Source organism: Podarcis vaucheri (assembly GCF_965113315.1).
Source record: "Podarcis vaucheri genome assembly, chromosome: 16".
Lineage (NCBI taxonomy): Eukaryota > Metazoa > Chordata > Lepidosauria > Squamata > Lacertidae > Podarcis > Podarcis vaucheri.
Window position 1 is genome coordinate 23309740 of NC_138754.1, and position 25711 is coordinate 23335450.

At 47.7% G+C, this 25711-nt stretch overlaps 1 protein-coding gene across 2 annotated transcripts; it reads right to left on the bottom strand.

Moving 5' to 3' along the window:
- Positions 1-1565: 1565 nt before the first annotated feature.
- TMEM233 (transmembrane protein 233) lies at positions 1566-23315 on the bottom strand. Of its 2 annotated transcripts, XM_082203529.1 has the most exons (3): positions 22774-23315; positions 11461-11595; positions 1566-3218 (listed from the first exon to the last, which is right to left on the bottom strand). In XM_082203529.1, exons 1-3 carry the CDS (start codon positions 22993-22995, stop codon positions 3207-3209), a joined length of 369 nt encoding a protein of 122 aa, XP_082059655.1. In that variant the 5' UTR covers positions 22996-23315; the 3' UTR covers positions 1566-3206. The 2 variants fall into 2 exon arrangements, with proteins under 2 accessions (XP_082059655.1, XP_082059654.1); XM_082203528.1 differs by lacking the exon at positions 1566-3218 and having other exon boundaries at positions 9843-11595.
- Positions 23316-25711: the final 2396 nt, after the last annotated feature.

A 25711-nucleotide genomic window follows, 5' to 3' on the forward strand; every position in this document is an offset into this window, starting at 1 on the left:
ACCATAGTACCAAAAAACCCCCAGGATCACATCTGATTCCTTTATGGCTAGCTCAATGAAGAGTAGAAATTACAATTGCTGGAGGGAATTTCATACCCATGTGCTGGAATTATCATAATCAGGTTCTTGGGCTATGATTTTTAGAGAGAGTACTGCTACAACACTTATTCTCCAGTTAAGGTAAAGGTAAAGGGACCCCTGAACATTAGGTCCAGTCGTGTCCGACTCTGGGGTTGCGGCGCTCATCTCTCTTTACTGGCCGAGGGAGCCGGCGTACAGTTTCCGGGTCATGTGGCCAGCATGACTAAACCACTTCTGGCGAACCACAGCAGCGCACGGAAAAGCCATTTACCTTCCTGCCGGAGCGGTACCTATTTATCTACTTGCATTTTGACGTGCTTTCAAACTGCTCGGTTGGCAGGAGCAGGGACTGAGCAACGGGAGCTCACCCTGTCGCGGGATTCGAACCACCGACCTTCTGATCGGCAAGTCCTAGGCTCGGTGGTTTAACCCACAGCGCCACCCACGTCCCCATACAGGCTCTTGGGTACCCTATAAGGGGAAAGGAGCAGTGTTTTTCTTATAACAGTCACCCAAAGGGGGGGGGAATACATCTTTTCTTCCTCCGTTCTCTACACCACATATAAATTTATAAACCACTATCATCCTTCGTTGTCTTTCTTCCATGTGCTTTTCATTTTATTTTTGCCTTTCCCTGTAAGGAAAATGCTTCAGCCATTCCCACAATCATTTCAGTGACCCTTTTCTGACCCTTTTCTTGCTCTGTTGTGTCCCATGCGCTGGGGAGCAGATCCTTTACAGAAGTCCTCAATAAACCATTAAAGTTATTTGAACAAATAATTATACAAACCAATACAAGTTTATTGATTCCCCCCCCTTTTCAGACATGACATTTAAGTGTTAATTAAAAAATAAATAAAATCCACAGTCAGACACAGGGTGATCACAATTACCCTTTATCCCTTGGGGAAAGTTCCTTGTAACATCTCTTAAATTAGATTATGGTGATGGAAGGGAAGGGATTTTTTTTTATATATTTCCTTACTTGTAAAGGTGGGGGGATGCATTTTATGTTGCGAACCGCCCTGAGATCTATAGGGCGGTATACAAATTTAATAAATAATAAATAAAATAAAATTTATTCTCCCTACCCTATAGAAAGTTTCCATTCTGCTGTATCGAACTAAGTTAGAGTTAAAGGTAAAGGTAAAGGTACCCCTGCCCGAACGGGCCAGTCTTGACAGACTGTGGGGTTTGTGCGCCCATCTCACATTTATTGGCCGGGGGCCAGCGCTGTCCGGGGACACTTCCGGGTCACGTGGCCAGCGTGACATCGCTGCTCTGGCGAGCCAGAGCCGCACACGGAACGCCGTTTACCTTCCCGCTGGTAAGCGGTACCTATTTATCTACTTGCACCCGGGGGTGCTTTCGAACTGCTAGGTGGGCAGGCGCTGGGACCGAACAGCGGGAGCGCACCCCGCCGCGGGGATTCGAACCGCCGACCTTTTGATCGGCAAGCCCTAGGCGTTGAGGCTTTAGCCCACAGCGCCACCCGCGTCCCTCAAGTTAGAGTTAGCCAATTGAAATTAATAGAACTCAGTTAATCATGTCAATTAATTTAAGTGGATCCACTCTGAGTAGGTTGACCATTGGCTACAACCCATTCCATTCAGGATCTGGCATGAGAAAAGAGTATTTCCTACAGCAGGCATCCCCAAACTCAGCCCTCCAGATGTTTTGGGACTACAATTCCCATCATCCCTGACCACTGGTCCTGTTAGCCGGGGATGATGGGAGTTGTAGTCCCAAAACATCTGGAGGGCAAGTTTGGGGATGCCTGTCCTACGGGGTATCAAAATGCAAGTCAAGCCTGATTACATTTCACTTGCCAATTTACAGCCACCCCAAAGTTGGCTGGTGCCTTTAACTGAAGCTTGATTTTCAATCATGTGCTCTGCCTACAAGTTTAACATTCAAAGCACATGGCTTTCCCCCAAAGATTCCTGGGAACTGTAGTTTACCCCCCGAGCTGCAACGCCCAGAATTACAATACCCAGAACTACAGTTCCCAGGATTCTTTGGGGGAAGTTAGGTGGTTTAAATGTAATTTCCATGCAGAGGAAAGCTCCGCCTGCTCATTTCTGCGGATCGAGTTGTTCTTAAAGGCACGTGAGCAGGCCAGGCTGATCTCCCTTTGCCAGCACCATCCTTCTAATCCTTCCCCGACTCTCAGGACGAGTTGTCCTCTTGAGTCGCACATGAAATCATACACAGCCAGACAAGCACAAACACGTGGCCTGATCAAAGAAATGGGAGTCTGTAAAAAGAGATAGCAAAACATTCCTGCAAAAGAAGAAGCCTGTTTTGCAGAAAGAGCAGTGAGAAAGTTGGACTGGACAGAAGGCAGTTCAGGAAGAAAGAGAGTGGATTGGTGGAGCATCTACTTTGCATGCAGAAAGTCTCAGATTCAAGTCCAAAGCTTCTCCAGGTAGGACTGGGAGAGAACTCTGACACCCTGGAGGGCTGCATAAGACAATACTAAGCAAGATGGACCAACGAGGCAGCTTTCTAAATATCCATGCTAGACTGAGAAACTCAGATGATAACTCTGAAACTGTAGAGAGGGTGGAGCCGCAGTAGATCAAAGATGTATGATGGGCTGGGAAAGCATTCTCATTTTTTGTCCTGAGAGGCTCCAATGGGGTCAATGGACCTGAAGCAGAAGTCAACCCAAAAATACCTTGTCCGGCCTGCTCCTCCAGCTCAGTCCTTGCATCCATCAGTGATCCAAAAAGTTCAGCCAGCAAACGCCTCTGACCTGGGCGATGTTGCACACAAGGGTGAGCCTACGATGTAGGATGGAGGGAGAGGAGTTTGTGTGTGTTGCAGGAATAGAGGTACCACCTCCAACATACATGAAAACGGAGGCCTGGAGTTTGGGGGTTTGAAAAGCGAATTGGAAGCATTTCTCTATTAACAGCATTCCTTAAGAAATACTTTTTAATGCTCGTCTCGGTTTATGCAGCACCGTGGACAGCGATAGCGGACGCAATCTGTTCACCAGCGACTGGAATCAAACCGTCTGGACTGAAGGATCCTTGTTTTCCTTCCCTTTGCCAGAGATTCCCTGTGCCTTTCCCAGAGGTTTGAAGACGGGCAACGCTTCCCATCCTAAGTCTTGGATGTCAGATGACGTGCTGCGTTGGTGTTAAAAATAATGGCGGTTTTTCCCTCCCACAAAGAGAAGAGGAGAATTCGGGAAGGGGAGAGAGAGAGAAGAAGAAGAGAAAGTTAGAAAGTTTGATTGCCTTATTTAAATTATTCATCCTCAAGGCCTAATGGACACATTATTTAATAGCCCTTGTTCCCATTAAACAAACAACTCACTGTATTAGTGGCTCAATACTCTTTTGAATCACAAGCATTAAGTCTCCACTGGTAGCTGTCATCTCGCTGCCAGTTCGTGCTGAATTATGTATCAGGGCGATCTCGAAAAATCAATGGATTCCTGACTGTCAGGAAATGGTTTGATATTCACTAATGGCTTTTGTTTTGTTTTGTTTTTTGGTGTTTTCATAAAGCCTTCCTTGTTTTAACATAGAAGAAGCAATCAGCCACACCCTGGGCAATTACCAGAGCCGCTGGTGCTCATAGGGGCAAAGCACAACTGTAACGCAGAGGCAGGAATGGGGGACTACAACTCCCAGCTGGACTACAACTCCCAGAAGCCCTAGCAAGCAGAGCCAATGGCAGGGGTGGTGGGTGGTGCAGTTCAGCAACATCAGGGGGGCCAAAGTTTTCCCACACCTGACTTAAAGGGGAAAGGAAGGTCATAGTTAAGGAGAGAGAAGAGTCACAGCTCAGTTGTAGATTCTATAAGCATAGGCAAACTCCGGCCCTCCAGCTGTTTTGAGACTACAGTTCCCATCGTCCCTGACCACTGGTCCGGTTAGCTAGGGATGATGGGAGTTGTAGTTCCAAAATGAGTAGAATGTGTGCTTTTATTTAAAATGCATCTCTGGGTTATTTGTGGGGCATAGGAATTCGTTCATCCCCCCCCCCAATATAGTCCAGCCCCCCCCCCACAAGGTCTGAGGGATGGTGGACTGGCCCCCTGCTGAAAAAGTTTGCTGACTCTGAGGTTTCCACCAGGAGTCTCCCTCATAGCAGTTGCAGCACAGGGAAAAGACCCCAAAGGACTGCTGTGCATAATGGATTGTGTAAGTATGTGCCTCCTACAATTTCTACCACATCTAATGCAAGTATTATGGACTTTTTCCAGTTTAGAGCAAAAGTGAGCAAGGATTTGATATAGGTTCACAAAATTATGCAGGGCATGAAGAAATGGATAGGTTGTTTTTCTCCCTCTCTTATGACAGAAGAACTTTTGGACATGCAACGGAGCTGATTATTGGAAGATCCAGGGCAGATGTTTTAAAAAAGGACTAAGTAATAAACAGTTTCAAGCATGCAGGCCTAATTATTTAGGGAGTTTCTTGAGAGCTCTGGTTTCGGTTGTGGGGGAGAGAAACACACACAACCCATTCTCCTCAAGCGGTGTCCAGCAGAAAGAGGTGAAAAGTTCATGCCCATCTCAACTTGTGTGTCTTGCAGAAACATCCCACCACAGCCCTTCTGCTGCTCCTGTGTCTTTGGGGACAGCTGGTAATTCCATCTGCCAGGATGAAGAGACAGCGATGTAACTATGCCAGCGAAGGTTGCCAGACACCCAGGACGTGGCTGTACAGCAGAGGAACTAACTTCCTGTGTCCATCCACGAGTAGCATCTCCCTGCAATCTCTCTTTGACAAGATATTTTGGGGTTATTTCTTTCTTGCATTTATATTATTTATTCTACAAGGAGCTCAAAGTGGCGTACAGTGGTACCTCGGGTTACAGACACCTCAGGTTACAGACTCCACTAACCCAGAAATAGTACCTCAGGTTAAAAACTTTGCTTCAGGATGAGAACAGAAATCGCACGGTGGCAGCGGGAGGCCCCATTAGCTAAATTGGTACCTCAGGTTAAGAACAGTTTCAGGTTAAGAACGGACCTCCAGAACGAATTATCTTCTTAACCTGAGGTACCACTGTACGTGGTTCTCTCCCTCCCCATTTAATACCCACAGCAAACCTGTGAAGCAAATTAGGCAGAGAGGCAGCGACTGGCACAGGGTTACCCAGTGAGTTTCACGTGGCCGAGCGAGGATTTGAAACCCTGGTTTCCCAGGTCCTGAGCCGACACTCCAACCAAGACGCCACACTGGCTCTCGAAGAAGTTGTATTCCAAAGAATCTGGAGGGCACCAGGTTAGCAAAGGCTGCTCTATGAGACAGTGGCATAGCATGGGGGGTGCAGGGGGGGCCAGCCGCACCGGGCGCAACATCTGGGGGTTAGGGTTAGGGGGCGCAAATCCACGGGTTAGGGGGCGCAAATTACTTGCCTTGCCCCGGGTGCTGACAACCCACGCTACGCCACTGCTATGAGAGTGCAGGATAGCACTCTTCAACCTTGGAGCTCCACATGTTGGACTCCAGCTCCCATCATCCCTGGCAAACTTAGTCAATGGTCAGGGATGATGGGAGTTGGAGTCCAACAGCATCTAGGGGCGTGCATAGGTCATTGACACAGAGATTTTTATACGGGGGAGAGAAATAACCAAAAGGCTGTGTCAAGGAAAGCTGTCTTTCACGTTGCAGTTTCCAGGTTGCCAAGAGTTGGAGATGATGCAATCTGGAGGGCCGCAGGGTTCACAATCCTGGTTCTAATAAGGTAGCCAAATGCAGCAGAGGCAAAATGCTCCTGCACCTTTAATAGTATTGAAATCCCCTCTTCTGTTCAGCTCTTAAAGGTGCAGGACCTCTGGCTAGTCTTTGGCTATGCTAGTCTTTGGCCTACCTGACTGGAGTGCTGTGAAGATTCTGGAGATAAGTAGCAATGTGAGCAATCCTTAATTGGATAGGGTGGCAGGCTCCTGCCCCTGACTTTGTGAAAGGTGAAGGAGCCACGGTCCCCTTTTGCATCCACTCCCCCCAATTCCCTACCTACCAAAAGGGATGCATACAGCAAGCCCAGTTTACACAGGGGGAGCATTCCAGGTATCATCCCTAAAGCCAAAATTGCATCTAGTTAAAAACACTGTAAGTCCAATGGCAAGTGGGATTGCTAAAGTCTTTTTTCCTGGATGCCCGCCCCCTTTCTATTTTATTTTTATTTTATTTTGCATAATCTGATTGTACACAAGTAGTAGTAGTAGTAGTAGTAGTAGTTGTTGTTGTTGTTGTTGTTGTTGTTGTTGTTGTTGTTGTTGTTGTTATTATTATTATTATTATTATTTATACCCTGCCCTCCCCAGCCAAGACCGGGCTCAGGGCGGCTAACAACCAATAATAAAAACAAGTTGATTAAAATACAATTTAAAAAAACAAGTTTAAAGTACAACATTAAAACATTAGGATGCAGCCTCTTCACAGGAGGAGAAAGGGCTTACTGCATTTCAAAATACTGTATTACTTTAGATAATTTGATCTTCTCACTTGCATACCTTATTTGTCTAGTCACAGCAATAGGTAAGGAGCTCTGCAGGCACCCAAGCACAACCTCCTGACTTCTGGGTTTTCCTTTCACCCAGGTTCTGTCCACATGAGATTTTACACCAGGCATAGGCATACTCAGCCCCCCAGATGTTTTGAGACTACAATTCCCATCACCCCGACCACTGGTCCTGTTAGCTAGGGATGATGGGAGTTGTAGTCCCAAAACATCTGGAGGGCCGAGTTTGCCTATGCCTGTTTTACACTTTCAACATGTTCTTCATAGTCTTAGGGACTAGGAACTTAAATCCCCTCTTTAATGAAAATCGAGGTCCCCACCCCATACCGAATTCTGCACTCAACTTGCACAAGCAGCACCCATGAGTAGATTCACACATGCCTGTGCATCACTGGTCTTCAGCTGGTCAACTGGGACCCACTAGTGCGTCACAACAGAAACATCACAGCCATGCAGATAGATGGCGAACGATTAAGAAATGAGGCCTCCAAAGCCTGTTTGGGTTAAAAGTGAGCCATGGGCCTGAAAAGATTGATGATACCTGCTGTACATGATGTTTCAGGCATAGGATTATTCAGCTGCAGGAATCTACCTTATACTGAATCGGATTATTTGGTCCATCTAGCTCAGTATTGTCCGCACTGACTGGCAGCAGCTCTCCAGGGTTCCAGACTGGGGAAATTCCCAACCCTACCTGGCAATGTCAGGGATTGAACCTGTGACCATGTGCATACAAGGCAGATGCCCTACTACTGAGCTACATCCCTCCCCAGCCTTTCAGCTGAGTGGGTGAGCCACCTCTGTGGGAAAATGAAGTGATGGAACACCTTTGCCTATGGCTATTGGGCCACCATGGCTGCTTCCGCCCACCTGATGATACTGCCATGAACCTGCATGTGTGAAACCAGCCTTCCCTTCATTCCCTGCTCCATTCTTATGGTTCAGGCCATCAACCTTATTGTTTCATGCTTATAAGAACACCAGGAGAGCCCTATAGCTGGATCTAGGCCAAAGGAGGCCCATCTAGCCCTCTACATCCTGTTCTCACAGTGGCCAACTAGATGCCTTTTCTGGGAAACTCACAAGCAGGATGTGAGCAAAAGAGCCCTCTCCCCTCCTGTGGTCTCCAGCAACTGCTATTGGGAAGCACTTACTGCTTCCAACCGTGGAGGCAAAGCTTCGCCATAATGGCTAGTAGCCACTGAGAGCTTTCTCCTCCATGAATTTGTCTAATCCTCTTTTAAAGCCATCCAAGTTGGTGGCTATCACTGCCTCCTGCAGGAGCGGGTTCCGCAGGTTAACGATGTGCTGTGTGAATAAGTCCTTTTTTAAAAAAAATCCAGGAGTAGGAAACCTCAGCCCAGTATATCTGAAGGAGCGTCTCCACCCCCATCATTCTGCCCAGACACTGAGGTCCAGCTCTGAGCACCTTCTGGTGGTTCCCTCACTGTGAGAAGCCAAGTTACAGGGAACCAGGCAGAGGGCCTTCTCGGTAGTGGCACCCGCCCTGTGGAATGCCCTCCCATCAGATGTCAAATAGAACAACAACTACCAGACTTTTAGAAGACATCTGAAGGCAGCCCTGTTTAGGGAAGCTTTTAATGTTTGGTGCATTACTGTATTTTAATATTTTGTTGGAAGCCGCTCAGAGTGGCTGGGGAAGCCCAGCCAGATGTGCGGGGTACAAATAATAAATTATTATTATTATTATTATTATTATTATTATTATTATTATTACCTAAGGCCTGGGGGCTGGATCTGGCCCAATTGCCTTCTCAATCCGGCCTGCGGACGGTCCGGGAATCAGCGTGTTTTTACATGAGTAGAATGTGTCCTTTTATTTAAAATGCATCTCTGGGTTATTTGTGGGGCATAGGAATTTATTCATTTCCCCCCAAAAAATATAGTCCGGCCCCCCACACGGTCTGAGGGACGGCCCGCAGCTGAAAAAGGTTGCTGACCCCTGGTTTAACCCATCCCATATCTTCCGCTTCCTTGGATGTTGGTCAGTTCTAGTGTTAGGTGAGAGGGAAGAAAAGTTTCCTCTGTCTTCTTTCCCCTTGTTAACTGTTAATTCAGAAGCATACTGGCTCTGACCGGGGAGGGAGGGCATAGCATAGGAATGCCTGGGTTCTGGAGCAGGCCAAAGGCCCACCTTGCCCAGCGTCGTTTCCTTGCAGCTGCCAACCAGATACCTCTGGGAAGATGCCTCTGCTTCTCGCTGCTTAGGCTGAAAGTGCAAGCATTTCCCATCTTCCTTCTAGATACTTGACGGAATTCCCCCCTTAATCTTCTTTGGGCTAAATTTATCCACTTCCTTCCACCTTTCCCTTATGCAACTTTCCCTTTCAGATCCTACATCGTGACGAGGTAAGGCTGCCAGCTGGAGATGCAGCCTGACCTGAAGTTCTAGGATCTTTACAGTGCAATCCAATCCGTGTCTACTCAGAAGGAAGTCCCACTGGGTACAATGGGGCTTACTCCCAGGTAAGCAGGGATAGGGTTGCAGCTTTGGCCTCCTCCTCAGGATATCCGGAGGAAGGACTAAGATTTATGGGGGGACAGGGGAAGTGTGCACAGGATTGAACAATCAAATGTCATTACTACCACTAGTCTCATTATTATTCATTCAGAACCTGAAATCACACACACACAAAAATGTTTTTAATGTATTTGGGCTGTTTGCCTGTTCCTTTGATCTGTTTTTGTGCGGGTGTTTTGTTTTGTCTTGTTTTTTGGTGTTTAAAAAACAGCTCCACTAGTTTCAGCTCATGAGGTCTAGAGGCTTTATTTCTTAAAATGAAAACTTTGGCTTCTCGGGAATTAAACCAGAGCCTGTGTGTTGCCCAGTGGTGTTTTGGTCTGGGGTCATGTTGGGGACAAAGACCCATTCATATTTCTGCAGCAGGGTCCCTGTCCCTAGACTCCTGGATTCACCCAATCAGCATGAAAGAGGAGATTTTTTAGCTACCGATAAGCAGCCTTCTCCCACTATGTGCTGATTGGAAGAAGAAGAAGAAGAGGAGGAGGAGGAGGAGGAGGAGGAGTTTGGATTTGATATCCCGCTTTATCACTACCCTGAGGAGTCTTAAAGCGGCTAACAATCTCCTTTCCCTTCCTCCCCCACAACAAACACTCTGTGAGGTGAGTGGGGCTGAGAGACTTCAGAGAAGTGTGACTAGCCCAAGGTCACCCAGCAGCTGCATGTGGAGGAGCAGAGAAGCGAACCCAGTTCACCAGATTATGAGTCTGCTGCTCTTAACCAGATTACGAGTCTACCGCTCTTAACCACTACACCACACTGGCTCTTGAAGGCAACTGGAGTGAAAGGAGGCAAGTCAGCCATTGAGAATGGGCTCCTAGGGTCACTCTGGAGAAGGTGCATGGGAAGAATACCCAAGGAGGAGTTATTGTGCTCCAAACAGGGATGGACTTTGGTAATATGAAACCCTTGAGCAAGGACAAAATTTGATGCTTCCCCCACCCCCAGAAATATTTCTCATTTTCGCAATAATTCCTTTTGGTACAGTTGATTTTTATGGATCTTCTCACTAGGTAGCCTTATAAATATACATGGTTGTTGTTGTTTCCCCCCCCCCCTCGGCTGGGCATCCTGTGCGCTGCGAGGGGGACAGCCCACACTGCCCTAAATCCAGAGCTGTTCCCTACCAGAGAAGAATGGCAAACCCAGCTGGTGGACTATGCCGAAATGGCAAAGCTGACTGGAAAACTCAGAAACCAAGAGGATAAAAACTTTATAAATGAATGGGGGAAATTTACAAGTTATTTAGGAGACCACTGTAAGCAGATGGAAACAAGAGCAGGATTTTGACATACTGGTAGTGTAAAAAAAATATTATGGATAATATGGTTTGATATAATAACTGGAGTACAAATTAATATGCAGTTGTAGATGTTTTAAAACAAGACTCCGTGGATAGGATGGGGGAAGTCGCAAGATTCGAAGAATCTCCACATATAGTGTTACTTTGTTGTTGTGTGTTTATTTGTTTTTGTTTTTATGAATCTGGGTAATCGGAGTATCACTGAGTCATGCCCAAGGAAGCGTTGTGCGGAAAATGTTGACTCTGGTGAATATTATGCCAAATTGTAAAAATTAATAAAAATTATTAAAAATAAAATAAAATACAGAGCTGCTCCAAAGCCCAAACATTTGGGAAGACTGAAAACAGCAGATGTTCCAGATTCAAGGGAATGGGGTGCATGTTCTGTTTCATCCAACAGACCTTCACGGAAAACACAATATAACTTGCTCCAAAAGAAGATATCGGAGCGCTCCAAATCATTTGCCCATGTACGTGCATGGAACATTGTAGAACTACCTGAAAGGCAACCCATGGAGATCTGCATTGATGGTTGCAATGAACCCCTAATTACTGAAAATCAATAAGACTGTTTTTAGAAGGCTGCATAACCTCAGAAGGGGCTAGTGGCTTAGAGCCTGCCGCTACGCTACAAGTCACCGCTCCCCATTGATTGACCCTCTTCCTCTGGGCCCACTCTGCCCAAAGAGAGGGGGGCAAGGTGGGCAAAGGCCATCTCCTCTTCTCTCATCTCCTGTCCATGCTTCCTGGAGCTCCAGGAGTTGGCAGTGGTCCCCCCACTGGGATGTGGGCACTGGTAGGTACCCAGCGAAGCCAAATCCTGAGTGCTGGCCCTGCCCCTCTAAGCATGCAGAAACACAAGAAACACAGATTAAAGAAGATAGCATAATCTTAGAAGCTGCCATAGCTGCGAGTATCCACTACAGTACTAGAAATAACTGTCCTCCCTCTCCCTCTCTCCCTTCTCTGCAAATTAACAGTGTTGTTAAAGATGGCATCAAGTTCTAGCGCGTTGGCTGGAGAATGGCAAAATCTGACTTACCGTAGTGAAATGAACCGCACAAAGGATACCGATCAACACGAGGCCAATGAGGATCGCTGCGATAGCAACCAGGAGTGCGGTGTGGCCCAGTCTTTTTGACCCCTCTATATCTCCCTGTGTGTAACTGTTTAATGCCTGCAGAGGAGAAATGCGATTTTCATTAAAAAACCAACCAACCAACCAACCAACCAACCAACCAACCTGTGCCTCCATTCTCACTCCTTTTGTCACCATTGGTGGGTGAGGCCTTGCTGCCAGAGGCACTGCCACCGAAGGCTGCGTGGTTGGCAGTGTTCTGTGATGGGGCCTCTTTGGTGGTGGCCCCCCAGTTGAGGAATGCCCTCTCTAGCCAGGTGTGCCTGTCTCTATCATTATTAACTCCCTAGGAGAAAATGTCCCTGTTCACCCAAGCATTTGGTGGCTGAAGAATACTGCGCCTGGCCACCTCGAGAGAATAGGCTGGAAGTATGTTTTTGATTGGAATTGATTTTAGGACATTTTAATCTGTTTTATAATGTTTTTCTTTTTCTTTTTACAGTTTTGTATCTGTCTGCCAGCCTGGGATCCTTGGGGAGGAAGGGCTGTGTATCAATTCAGTAATGAATAAATCATCGGCATAATACTTTAACAACCAGCTCACAGTTTTTTCATTCTCCTGTCCTCTCTCCCCCTCCACCCAAATCTATATATTTTGGAAAGCTGTCATACATCTCTTAAAAGATATTGTGACCAATTCTTACACAGTGGTTCCTGTGATCAAGATCATAGGTTTTGGTCTGTGCTTGGATATACTTGGAAACCATTTTGAATCAAGAAGGTGGACTGAACCTTTAAAAGCTGTGCTGATTTTAACCACTGATTTCAAAAAGGTACGGGGTTTCTTTTTTTTGTTTCCTTATAATTTTATTTATTACAGTGGTACCTCGGGTTAAGTACTTAATTCATTCCGGAGGTCCGTTCTTAACCTGAAACTGTTCTTAACCTGAAGCACCACTTCAGCTAATGGGGCCTCCTGCTGCCGCCGCGCCGCCAGAGCATGATTTCTGAGCAAGAGGGATCGCTATGCAGTGAGAGCAGCAATCCCTCTTGCTGTTCTGGCTTCTGTGATAGCTGCGCAGCCTGCATTCGCTCCATAAGACGCACACACACTTCCCCTTACTTTTTAGGAGGGAAAAGGTGAGTCTTATAGAACAAAAAATACGGTATATCCCACTTTTTCTCCGCTGCGCTCAAGACAGTGTATGTGGTTCTCTCCCTCCTCATTTAATCCCCACAACAACCTTGCAAGGTAGCTTATTGACAGGCCTGAGGACACCCAATGCACACCATGGCTGAGTGGGGGATTTGAACCCTGAGCACGTCAAAGTGCAAATAGATAAATAGGTACCGCTCCGGCGGGAAGGTAAATGGCATTTCCGTGCGCTGCTCTGGTTCGCCAGAAGCGGCTTAGTCATGCTGGCCACATGAACCCGGAAGCTGTACACCGGCTCCCTTGGCCAGTAAAGCGAGATGAGTGCTCCAACCCCAGAGTCGGCCAAAACTGGACCTAATGGTCAGGGGTCCCTTTACCTTTACCTCCCGGGTGCTAGAGCCTGACACTCTAACCACTACACCACACTGGCTATTCCCAATCAACGCCAGGGACGAAGCGGCCATTTATCCAGGAGCTGATTATTACTGCTGCATTCGTACGGTTCATTGCTCCACCATAGCTGATCAATAAATCCCACAGCAATTTAACTAAGTGCTGCACTTCGAAGGCTCGGCTGTCCACTTGACAGAATATGCATCTGAGCAGTGCGAGGTGGAGGGGAGGAGGAAAGGGATTCTGGTTTTACTTGGAGGCCATAGATATCATTGTACTGGCCAGGCATTTGAGTAAGAGGTCAAACTATTTTTAGGTATGGTTTTACTGACATTTATTTGCTCCTAAATTGTAGCTGACTTTGGTTTAAATGACTCTCCCATGAGGAAAATTTGCAGCATTTGGGATTTTTTCGTTTAGAGAAAAGGAGAGAAAGAAGTGCCAGGATAGAACCTTATAAAATGATGCCTGGCACACAGAAAGTGGATGTAGAACAGGCTTTTCTCCCTTTCTCCTAATGCTATAACTCAGGGACATAAAATGAAACTGAATGATTTGGGACAGATAAAAGAACTTTTCCACACAGGACATAGTTAAACTACGGAGCTCACTCCCACAAGAGCCAGCAATGGCCACCAACATTTAGAAGTTCTAGGTTTAATTCCTGGCATATAAACTACACTGAGGTCAGATGAAAGCTGAGGGCAAAAAGCTAAATCCTCTATTTATTGGGTGGCGCTGTGGGTTAAACCACAGAGCCTAGGACTTGCCGATCAGAAGGTCAGCGGTTTGAATCCTCATGACGGGGTGAGCTCCCGTTGTTTGGTCCCTGCTCCTGCCAACCTAGCAGTTCGAAAACACGTCAAAGTACAAGTAGATAAATAGGTACCGCTCTGGCGAGAAGGTAAACGGCGTTTCTGTGTGCTGCTCTGGTTCGCCAGAAATGGCTTAGTCATGCTGGCCACATGACCTGGAAGCTGTACGCCAGCTCCCTCGGCCAATAAAGCGAGATGAGGGGCGCAACCCCAGAGTCGGCCACAACTGGACCTAATGGCCAGGGGTCCCTTTACCTTTACCTTTAAGGTGACACAAGCAATTTGGCACAATGGCTCCTGAGATCACGGAGCGGTTTTTCAACTATGTTTTGATATTGGCCACCATTGTGAATCAATATGGCAGACTCAACATTTTAAAAATGCACCAATCTGGACATTTCTTAAGGTATATAGACAGATTTTTGCACGTCCGTTTGGCAAATATACACATCTCTTTTTCCCCAAAACATTTACCCTAATTTAATTCATGTTTGTATATTGTTTTCATGAATATACACGAGGACCTCGGTCCCCCTCTACCTTTGATGGAACAAGTGGTTTGCTTGGAGCTCTCCATGGTGCTGGAACCTTCCCCTCCCCACCCGTCCCTTAGATCAGAGCAGGACGAAACCTTGAGAATGGCCATAGCTCAGTGGCAGACCATTGTCCTGGCTCCCAGTTGCTGAAGGAAATTGATACACGCTTTCCAAAATGCTTAGATTATTGTGGTGCATAGGCAGATTGTTGGCTTAAGGCACTTTAGGCAATACTCTTTGCTAATCCTCATTACAGCTACAACAAAGGTAGGCGCTCCAGCTGGCAAAGCTTTGAAAGATGATCCAATGACTATCCTGAATATAGGAACGGGGTGCGCTCATCTTAAAGCTGAGTTTCTTAAATCTCTTGCAATGCTCAGTAGGCAGAGCTCTCTATTTCCTTCTCTTTGGGCTCCTCCTGGTCTTGGGTGACAGGGAACAAGTCGCTACCACCTGAGAGGTGGCTGGGACTGGTGAACTATTCTCTCCTGGGAAGGCAGAGCTATTCCCAGCATCAGACAGCTGTGTCTGACAGAGGTTCTCCACCAAACGTGGAAAGGGAGGAGGGGAGAGAGCAGGCTGAGGAAGCCCCCCCACTCTGCAATCCTTGCTAGCAGATTCCCCCACTCCCAGCAGATGCCCCACATCCCACTGGAGGCCTTCCCCATATCCTCCCTCTGCATTTTCCCGACTTGGCCAGCCCATGATAAATAAGCATCTGCCTCGAATGCAGAAAGCCCCAGGTTAAATTCTTGCCATCTCCAGATAGGGCTGGGAGATACTTCCATCAGTGCGGACTGTTAGAGGGGTTTTTTTTCTTCTGGTGGCAGGTGACAGAAACTACAACACCATGAGACCAGTGTAAAAGCAAATCAAATAAAGGTTTTATTACAAAACGACAAAGTTTGTGGGTGTTTTTCCTTGCAGGCAGATTCAAACTGCAACTTTTCCTCCTTTTTGTAGTCATGACCAGCTGCACCCAATCTGCCCAGAGCCCACAGAAACAGTTCTTAAAGGTACAAACATCTTGACTGTTTCTTTGCAGAATGACTCCCAAGACGGACAATCAAGGGAGTACGAAGTGGGGGGCGGAGGGGACGGTCCGCCCCAGGCACCACTCGGGGGGTGGTGGTGGCAAGATGGCCCGTTGCCCCCCCCCCAGCTGTAAAGCAGCTGAGAGCATGCACACAGTTAGTATGTGCGCCACTCATGTGGCGTTTGCATGGTCTGCCGCTCTCACACACTGTCCATACGGACTGGCTCTCACACGGCGACCATACGGGATGTCGCGTGTGCGCCGCCGGGCGATTCGCCCCGCCCCAGGTTCCTCCGCCACTGCGGACAATTCTGAGCTAGCTGGAATCAGCGATCTGACTCAGTATAGTGGTACCTCAGGTTAAATACGCTTCAGGTTACATACGCTTCAGGTTACAGACTCCGCTAACCCAGAAACAGTGCTTCAGGTTAAGAACTTTCCTTCAGGATGAGAACAGAAATCGTGCTCCAGCAGCGCGACAACAGTGGGAGGCCCCATTAGCTAAAGTGGTGCTTCAGGTTAAGAACAGTTTCAGGTTAAGAACGGACCTCTGAAACGAATTAAGGCATCCTATTTCTCCTCCCCTCAGAGGAATTGCTATAAATTGTGGCAGGTTGGGAGCACAGGCAATTCACAACAGATGCAAGCTTTTCGGACTGCCAGCGCCTCAAGAAGACATTCTGCAGACAGAATAAATCCTATCGGCTACACAACTAGGCAGAGGTCTACTCAGCTGTACATGCGATGATGGCATGCGGCATTAGCTGAATTGCAGGCCCGGAGGGAAATTGCTAGTGGATCAAGTTTCTCATCTGGCCCTTTTTCAGAAGCAATGCAGCAAATATATCATGTGGGCATTCCTGAGCTTCTCATTACACTTGGGTTTTGTGGGAGCCTTGCAAGAGCTTATCCATAAGACAATACAAAACGAATACATTGCAGCTTCTATGGGAGTGAGGGCCTCCTGCCTTCCTGGGGAACCTTCTGGGGGCCAAATGGGTGGAGCCAGAAGCACAACTGGGTGGAGCAACGTATTTAAATTTGACCTCAAGGAGGGTGTGGCCTGTGGAGAGTGCCATGGGTCAGGCAGGGATGCCTGGAGGGCCAGTTGTGGCCCCTGGGCCTGAAGTTCCCCTACCCAGACTTGTATGAGTTGATGGCCATGTTTGCATGTAATGATACGCCAGATGTTATGGCTTATTGTGAAAGAACAGAAGGCGGGTATATACTGCCCAATTGCCTCCTCTTCTATCATCCGCTGGTGGAAGCAGAATAATCAAACAAACCAAGAAGCCTTGGCTTTGTGTTACATCAGATTCAAGGATTGTGGTTTGTTTTCTCCTAAATGAAATGGCTTCATTTTTCCCCCGCCCCCTTCTGTTTCATGTATTTTCTATGGTAAGCCCAAAGGCTTCCCCCCTTCTCCCTCCCCGTTCATTTTTCCTTTTGTGACGTGCCTTTTAGGTCGCAACTCCAAAAAGTTAGGGTTGCCTTGTTATCGATCTTTGCCAACCACTGCGGGAGGCTTCTTCAGCTGGAGAGAAAGCTAAAAATGCTTCAGTTAAAGACGTTTGTTTCGTTTTATTTATTAAGGTGCTTTCATACCGCTCTGCACCGCCACAGCCACCACGTAACGAAATAATCTGAACCAATTTGCATACATTCCCTGCATAAACTAATGTAGGAACAGCGACGTCCTTCACCCATCAAACCTCTCCACCTGTAAAAGCCTGACAAAAGAGGTTCGTCTTCACCTGAATTTCGGCAGGAGCTCAGGCCTCCTCATAGCTTAGAGCCAAGCTGCATTTTAACCTTTCAGGAAGAAGACCCGAATCTTCCAACATTCAGGTTCATTGGATATCTACAAGTTCTAGCATTAAAGAGAGGGAGAAAAACTTTTCTCTATCCACTTTCTCCAAGCTGTGTCCAGTGGTACCTTGGGTTAAGTACCGTATTTTTTGCTCTATAAGACTCACTTTTTCCCTCCTAAAAAGTAAGGGGAAATGTGTGTACGTCTTATGGAGTGAATGCAGGCTGCGCAGCTATCCCAGAAGCCAGAACAGCAAGAAGGATTGCTGCGCAGCGATCCCTCTTGCTATTCTGGCTTCTGAGATTCAGAATATTTTTTTCCTTGTTTTCATCCTCCAAAAACTAGGTGCGTCTTGTGGTCTGGTGTGTCTTATAGAGCGAAAAATACGGTACTTAATTCGTTCTGGAGGTCCATTCTTAACCTGAAACTGTTCTTAACCTGAAGCAACACTTTAGCTAATGGGGCCTCCTGCTGCTGCCACGCCACTGGAGCACGATTTCTGTTCTCATCCTGAAGCAAAGTTCTTAACCTGAGGTAATATTTCTGGGTTAGCGGAGTCTGTAACGTGAAGTGTATGTAACCTGAGGTACCACTGTATAATTTTATAAGCTTCTATTGAACCTTGGGCCCGGGGGCCAAATTCAACCCTCCACATGGCCCCTGAGACTCTCCCCATGCCCATCAAATAAACAAATAAAAATACTTAACTAAAAATAGAAATTGTAGAAAGAATTGGACAGATTTTCCTGAGCATTGGGGGTCAAAAGAAAGTCACTTAAAAACAGCTGAGACCCTTCATTCCAAATGGGCTAGGTATCAGAGCCTGCCCCCCTACAAAATAAATCCTGGCTACACCTATGCCCATGCCACATACCCCTCTCCAGCCACACCTCTTCTCCCCAGGCCACAGCCCTCACCAGCCCTGCTTTGCACCCTCCTTGAGTGTTTTGCCTGGCTGGAATGTGTCCTTGAACTGTGATCGTGCCTCTTGCTTGACTGGTGTGTGTGTGTGTAGAAACTAGCCTATTGTACAGAGGTCCAATTTGCATCTGTTGCTCCTCCCAGTTTTCCTTCTGGCTCCACCCACCACTGGCATGTGGCCCTTGGAAGATTGCCCAGAAGGGATTTGCGGCCCTCAGGCTGAAAGAGGTTCCCTACCTTTGATGCAGAGGAACAACTGTGGACAAGGCAGTTGGATATTGCTGTACTGGGCTGGTGCCATTCGTACTTGTTTTTTTGTTGAGCCATTAACTCTGATGGCGAGAAAATGGTACCCATTATTTAAAGAGCAGATCAGCAGGGTGAGATATCTGTATAGTGATTCGAGGCATCTCTTTTGAGCTCTCAAATAACCCTTGCTGCTTGAAAGCTTTATGGTCCCCAGAGAGATGGGGGAGAAGCCATCTCTCTTAGCGAAATACCTTCTGTCTCCAGTCCACCGTCCTGCCAACTGCAGACGGAACGTGCTTCGAGGTTCTTTGGCACACACAAGCACACACCCTTAGCCTCTCCTAATCTCTCAGGGCTCTGAAACGGCCAGCCATTTCTCCCTTCGCGCAAGTAATGGACCGCAACCCATTAGGTTGGCTAAATGGACTCTCTCGGAATGGATGGTCCGTGTCATGCACATATCCACCCACACTTCTACACTTATCTTCCTATATGCATAAAAATGTAAGGTTGTCGTCACGTAGCCCCCCCCCCCCATTGGGAGGATTCTGGGTCTCGCATCAAAATCTCAGATTTGCAGGAAGTTAGGGTGGGGTGAGGAGACAAGCTGCACAACACCAGCGGTCATGTCATGGGAGCGAGGAGGGAGGGGCATTGACAGGTGAAATGTTGTGGTTGAAAACAAGAGCAGAGGTTTGTGTGAAGTAGGGATGGAGGGAACTGAAGGAACTTGGGGGGCATAGTCATGGGCATGCCTGTGAAAATGGGGGTGCAGAGTGGGACTGCAGAATAGAAGAGAAAAATGGGGAACAATAGGGAGCTTAGCAGTCACTTGAGGTGGGAAGGGGAAGCTCTAGGGGGGGCAGAGAAACGGTGGGAGGTTTGTGAACTGAGTGAGCAATCAATACGGGGAGAACAATCTAGTGTACATTTGTTGCAGAAGGGTCTCATATGCACAGCCCAATGTTGCTCTTATTGAAAAAAGAGTTGCAACTGGAAGTGTTTCTGATCTCCCGAATCCTCTATTATGTGCCTGCATGCGCCCGCACACACACATGTACACACATGCACACACGGGACTTTTTTTGGCACCTCATCTCCTTGACCTATTACAGCTGAACTCCAGTGCAAAGACCTAGCACCTGAATTTACTTCTTCCTCCTCCCTCCTCCTCCTTTTTCCTTTTGCATTGTATCTTTTAGCTTATAAGCCAAGTCTTATTATTGGTAGCTGTAAGCCACTCTGGGAAGCTTCCTCCCACCCTCAGCTGAAGAGCAGGGGTCAAAATCTTTCAAACTGGTAAATGACAGTCAGGGCTAAGTTGGGCTGTTGAATGGTCCTTTGGCCACAGGAACCTCTGCCTTCACACTCCTCTTGGGCTTCTGGGTTGGCAGCTAGGAACATAGGAAGCGGCCATAAACTGAGTCAGACCATTGGTCCATCTAGCTTAGTATTGTCTACACTGGCTGGCAGCATCTCTCCCAGGCTTTCAGACAGGGGTCTTTCCTGGCCCTACCTTGAGATGCTGGGGATTGAATCTGGGTCCTTCTGAATGCAAGGCGGATGTCGTACCCCTGACCCCAACCCTACCCCAATGTCGGGAAGGAGACAGCAGTTAGCATGCAGAAGGTGTACTCTCTACCCCCGAGACAGGCAGAACTGCAAAATGGGCCAAAATGGGCCGCAGATCTTCACCTACTAGAGAGAAAGAGATATTATAATGACGGACAAAACAGAAGTTTCAAAATCATCCTTTTCATCAGAGCAACTAATGATCATTTTTATCAGCTGCTGGAAATGTTATGCTTCAATAATTTAAAAGTTCTGCTTTAAGTTTGCTGTAATAAACCTATAGATTTGGTCACAAACTACATCCTACCAGGACCCCAGAGCTTGTGGTATTATTTTCATTGCAGGGTGGGTGGAGGGGACCGATGAGCCAATCTCACACCCTTTTCCAGGCTAGAGCTCCTAAACCATCTTTGCTTCCTGGATCTCACTTCCATATAGCCTAGAATCTGCCAGAACACAGGGCAAGGGAGTTCACCACCCTCTGTTCTGAAATTCACACCTAAAGCACTGGAATGGAAAGAATAGTGAATGGGATGAGAAGAAAGTTTAGAATTGCCAGGGGGGTAAGGATGAGAGTCCCATGGACTGCAAGAAGATCAAACGTATTGCTGTTCTATCTTTCCTATGCCTGGTGCTGTACAAGACACAATCACTCGCCGCTCATTATCTGAAATTTCTCTCTCTCTCTCTGAACACAAAGCCAATGGTGCATGTTCTTGAAATTGTATTTATTCATTGCACTTATATCCCATTTTTCAAAGAGCTCAAAGGTTCTTCTCCCCTCCCCTGTTTGATCCTCACAACCACCCTGTGAGGTAGGCTAGGCCAAGAGAGAGTTAGGAAGTGACGCAAAGTTGCCCAGTGAGGGAAGGAGGATTTGAACCCTGCTCTCCCGGATCCCTAGTCTGATGCCGCAGCCGCCACACCACCCTGATTGTTGTATGGACTGGGCACCAGAAGGAGAACAAGTTCCAGAAACAAGACAATCAAGGCAAGTGCCTGAAAAGCAGCGTCTTTGCACTACAAAAACCACAACTTCTATCCAGTACAGTGATACCTTGGGTTACATATGCTTCGGGTTACATACGCTTCAGGTTACAGCCCAGCTAACCCAGAAATATTACCTCGGGTTAAGAACTTTGCTTCAGGATGAGAACAGAAATCATGCTCCGGTGGCGTGGCAGCAGCAGGAGGCCCCATTAGCTAAAGTGGTGCTTCAGGTTAAGAACAGTTTCAGGTTAAGAACGGACCTTCGGAACGAATTAAGTGCTTAACCTAAGGTACCACTGTATTGATAACAAAATCTTGAGACAAAAGGTTACAACCTTAACATAGGCTTGCACCAACAGCAGAGTGAGCCCCACTGAACTCCGCAGTGCTTAGGATCCGGAGTAAACTCAGGTCCCCTCCAGATTGGGGCTGTGTAAACACACATTTCCTTTTTACTCTGCACCCACTGCACTCTCACCCCGGGTTCAATCCACATCTATCCTGCCTTTTGCTGCTCTGAACCCCTTTGGGACGAAGGTAGGGGAGAGAGAGAAATGCAATAATAAATAATGATAAAATCTACCCTCAACTGTGATTCCTTCATTGCAGGGAGTAGGGACTAGACAACCCTTTTGAGCAAGTTCCAGCTCTAGAATTCTATGATTCTGTTTGTTTGTTTTTACAAAATACTGCACTCCCCCCCAAAAAAAAACACCCACCCTGGCTTTGATCCCAACTGCGGGGGGAAAAGAACAACCTAGCTGGATTTTAAGCCAGCAATATGTACACACAGCTTGTGGTTCTTTTGGGAGAAAGATTCAATTGCATAGCTGCAAATTTAGGCTTGAGCAATTAGAAGTGGGTTAAAGTGTTCTCGGGCAGTAAATTCGCCTTTTTAAAAAAAGGGGGGGCTTTTTCAGGAAGGAAAGTAGTGCAGAAATGCTTGGGGAAGTGTGGACTGACAACGGAATGACAGGACATCTGGAGGCTCCCTCCCTAACATTGCATCTTGAAACCATCTATTGCACTTCCTGGAAAGTTAAGCCCAGCTAAATATCACCCAGGAAGCTTGCTTCTGAGCCAACCATTAATAGGTCGGGGCTGCCATCACATCCATGCTTCCTTAGATGCAAGCCCCTGTTTGAACTCCATGGGACTTTTGAGTTACACCTGCAGTGGATCAGAATCTAAAGATGCAGTGGAGACTGAAGCTGGAAAGGAGAGGTTCTGAAAAATAAATTTCATAGGGGGTGTTGTGTCCCCTCCCTCTATAGTCCAGGGGAATCACGGGTCAGCTGGGGTTGTCATTAGACCCACTAAAAGTAAGGAACATGGATAACCGGTGTCCTTTTAATGTCGGCGAATCTCTCCAATGCTGGTTCTGAAGTCAATGGGCATGGCTACCTCATGCCCATTGAGTCCAACCAATATTCTCTTGAGTAGGGCTTGGAAAGAAATCAAAAGGTCTACTCTGAGCAGGGTCCAGCTGAATACAACCCTTTTAAACCCTAATGTTTGATGTGTTACAGTAGTTTAATATTTTGGGGGGAAGTCGCCCAGAGTGGCTGGGGAAGCCCAGCCAGATGAGTGGGGTATAAATAAATTATTATTATTATTATTATTATTATTATTATTATTATTATTATTATTATTATTATTTTGTCCTTCCCCTTTCCAAGTAAGAGCTGTCCAGTAGGAGGCGACGGACTGGGGAGGGGCGCAATTGTGGAGATAGGGACGCTCCAGCCCCGACGGCGCCCCCTTAAACCCACCCCCCAAAAACACCACACAAGGCTTACCATCACTGAGAAGACGAAGGCCACGATGTTGATGGGGTAGGACGGGCAGAAGCAGGAAAGGATACTGAGCCACAGGTAGTTTTTGGGCGCGTGGATCTCCTCTTCCTCGGGGCCCGGCGCCTCCTCGTCGCCGTTCATCTGCAGGTCGGCGCCGCTGTTGCTCTTCCCCAGACCCCGCCTGAGGTCCGAGTAGGCGGGCGGCGGCGAAGACGAGCCCTCCATGAAGCCGGCGCGGGAAGAAGGAGAAGACGGGAGAAACGAAGTTCGACGGGGCGGACGCGAGCCGAGGAGGAGCGCACGGCTGCTGCTGTCCCTGCGGCGGAAAGAGCTGCTCCGTCGGCCGCAGAGAGAGCCGCTTGACCTCGCTCAGCCCCTCTCTCCTTCTCCTCCTAGCTCCTGTCTCCGTTCAGGGACGGCGGCCAAAAGTCAGACCGAGCCAAGCCCACCTCGATCCCGGGCAAACTCTCAGGTTTCGCTCCCCGGCCAAGCGGATTGGGGAAGAAGAGATCGCTCCCGACGGGCTCAGCAAGGGCTGAAAGCGCCTTTGGTATGGCCAGCGGCGGCGGCGGCGGCGGCGGCGGCAGTAGCAGCACCAAGGCACTCGGAGCGCCGTCTGATTGGAGGGAAGGGACGCCCACTTTGGAGTTACACGGAGCTCTTCGACCCAATCAGGTATTGTGGGGAGATGGGAGGAGGAGGCGGAGAGGGCTGGGGAAATGGCTCTGAGCCAGGATGGCTAGACGGTCTTTCCAGGCAGTATGGCAAGGGGATGATTGAGGTCACATCCAGGGGTGCCAAATAGAATAAAATATTTTTGGGGGGGCTGGAGGTAAGCCCCACTGATCACATGATATGGTACAACCACACCCACCCACACCCACCATTTGAATGACCATAATGGTAATGACCATTAACTTGTGGGGCGCCCCCCTCAAATATTTTATTGGAGGGGCGGAAAAGAGCCTTCAGCCCCAAGGAGTTGCCTCCTACGGTATGTATTTAAAGCAAATTCAACATGGCAGGCTTCCCAAACCTGGGAACTCTAGCTTACCTCTCACTGAGCTAGAATTCCCAGTCAAGTTACAATAGTGGTCATCATCGCTGCTGGTTGGACGCAGAGAAATGGCGGGAGGAACTAGTTGGGAAACCACGAAGGGAAGAAGGCGCAGAGCCCGGGGAGTGGTGGTGGTGGGACAACGATGAGTGGTCAGAGGGAGAAGATGGGAAGAGGAGGTGTCGGAAGGGGTAACAGGGCTCAGTAAAAAGGGAGAGTCTGTGGCAGAGAGCAGTCCAGAATCAGAGGCAGAAGCTGACGCAGGCTAATGGGAGGAGGGAGGCCAAGAGGCAGAGATGAGTCAGGCTGGTGAAGAGTCATGGGTGCCTCCCCTTCCTGCTGTGACAAGCTCCCTCCCCCCACCAACCCCAGAACCAGAAGAGGTGCGAAATGGGAAGAGCACAGTCTCCGGAAGGCACAGTCTCTGATTGCTGGGGGGGGGGAACCCTGGGGAGAAAGAGATACAGGTGGCTATGGGGAGGTCTTGGCAATTATTTCATGGAGTAAGACCTACTGAGAACGAGCTGCTGTGCTCATTAGGCCTGACACTCAGCCAAGTCTGTGAAGATCGTGTTTTTGCTACTAAAGAGTTAACTCCAACTCTGATCTGTGTGATTTACTGACCAACTCACTCTGTGACAGCCAGTTAGTTGCATATAAGGACATAGGAAGGTGCTTTATTACTAAATCAGACCACTGGTCCATTTAGCCCAGTACTGCCAACCGTGACTGGCAGCAGCTGTCCCAGGTTTCAGCCAAGGGATCTCTCCCAACACTACCTGGAGAAGCTGGGGGTTGAACCTGAGACCTTTTGCATGCAAAGCAGATGCTCAACCCATTGATCCACACCATTCCTAATATTGAATTCTATACAGTGGTGCCCCGCAAGACGAATGCCTCACAAGACGAAAAACTCGCTAGACGAAAGGGTTTTCCGGTTTTGCGTTGCTTCGCTAGACGAATTTCCCTATGGGCTTGCTTCGCAAGACAAAAACGTCTTGCGCCTTTTTTTTAAGCCGCTTGAAGAGGCGCAGTTGCAACGGACCGTGCGTCGCAAGACGAAAAACATCGCAAGACGAAAAGACTCGCGGAACGAATTCTTTTCGTCTTGCGAGGCACCACTGTACTGAGATAGGCTATTGGCCCATCTTGCTTAGTATTGCCAACACCGACTGGCAGCATCTCTCCAGACCCTACCTGGGGATGCCAGGGGTTGAACCTGGATGTGAAGCAGTTGCTCTACCACTTTGCCTACCCTAGGTAAGCCCAAACCTAGGACAGAGTAGGCATCGCTTTCCAGTAAGTCTGCCTGGGGTGTCAAGCTCTTAAAAAATAATGCATGGTGACACCAGACCTGGTAGAAATGACATTCTTGTTATCAAGGGGTTTCAGAGAGGAGAGGGAGAGACAGAGGGATCTCACACATGTGCCTGATAAAGCACTTTTCAAAGCCAATGATGCGATGCAGCCACTTAGCAGGAAATTGATCAATTTTTAAACAGCATCAATTTGTCTCCACTTACTGATGGGAGCGAGGGAGAAAATGTACCGCTCCACCTTGGGATGGGAAAAACAGGGCAGTTTACCCACGTCCTTTCTTCTGTTAAGTTGCAGAGGGACTTTGCACTCCTAGGTTATCCTCCTCCGCTGACTGTCTTACCTGCCCACACACAACGTAACAGGCTGTTTTTGACGGTGTAACTTCTATTTCAAACACAATTCAACATATAATATCTCACAAAGTGTAATTCCATAGACCAGCACATCATGCAAACAGAACATATCAAGATAAATTAAAGTCCGATGGATGGTCAGGAGATTAAAGTCCATTCGGTTCCTAAATTGGCAATATCGGCAATAACCACAATATGCTATGCTTATTAT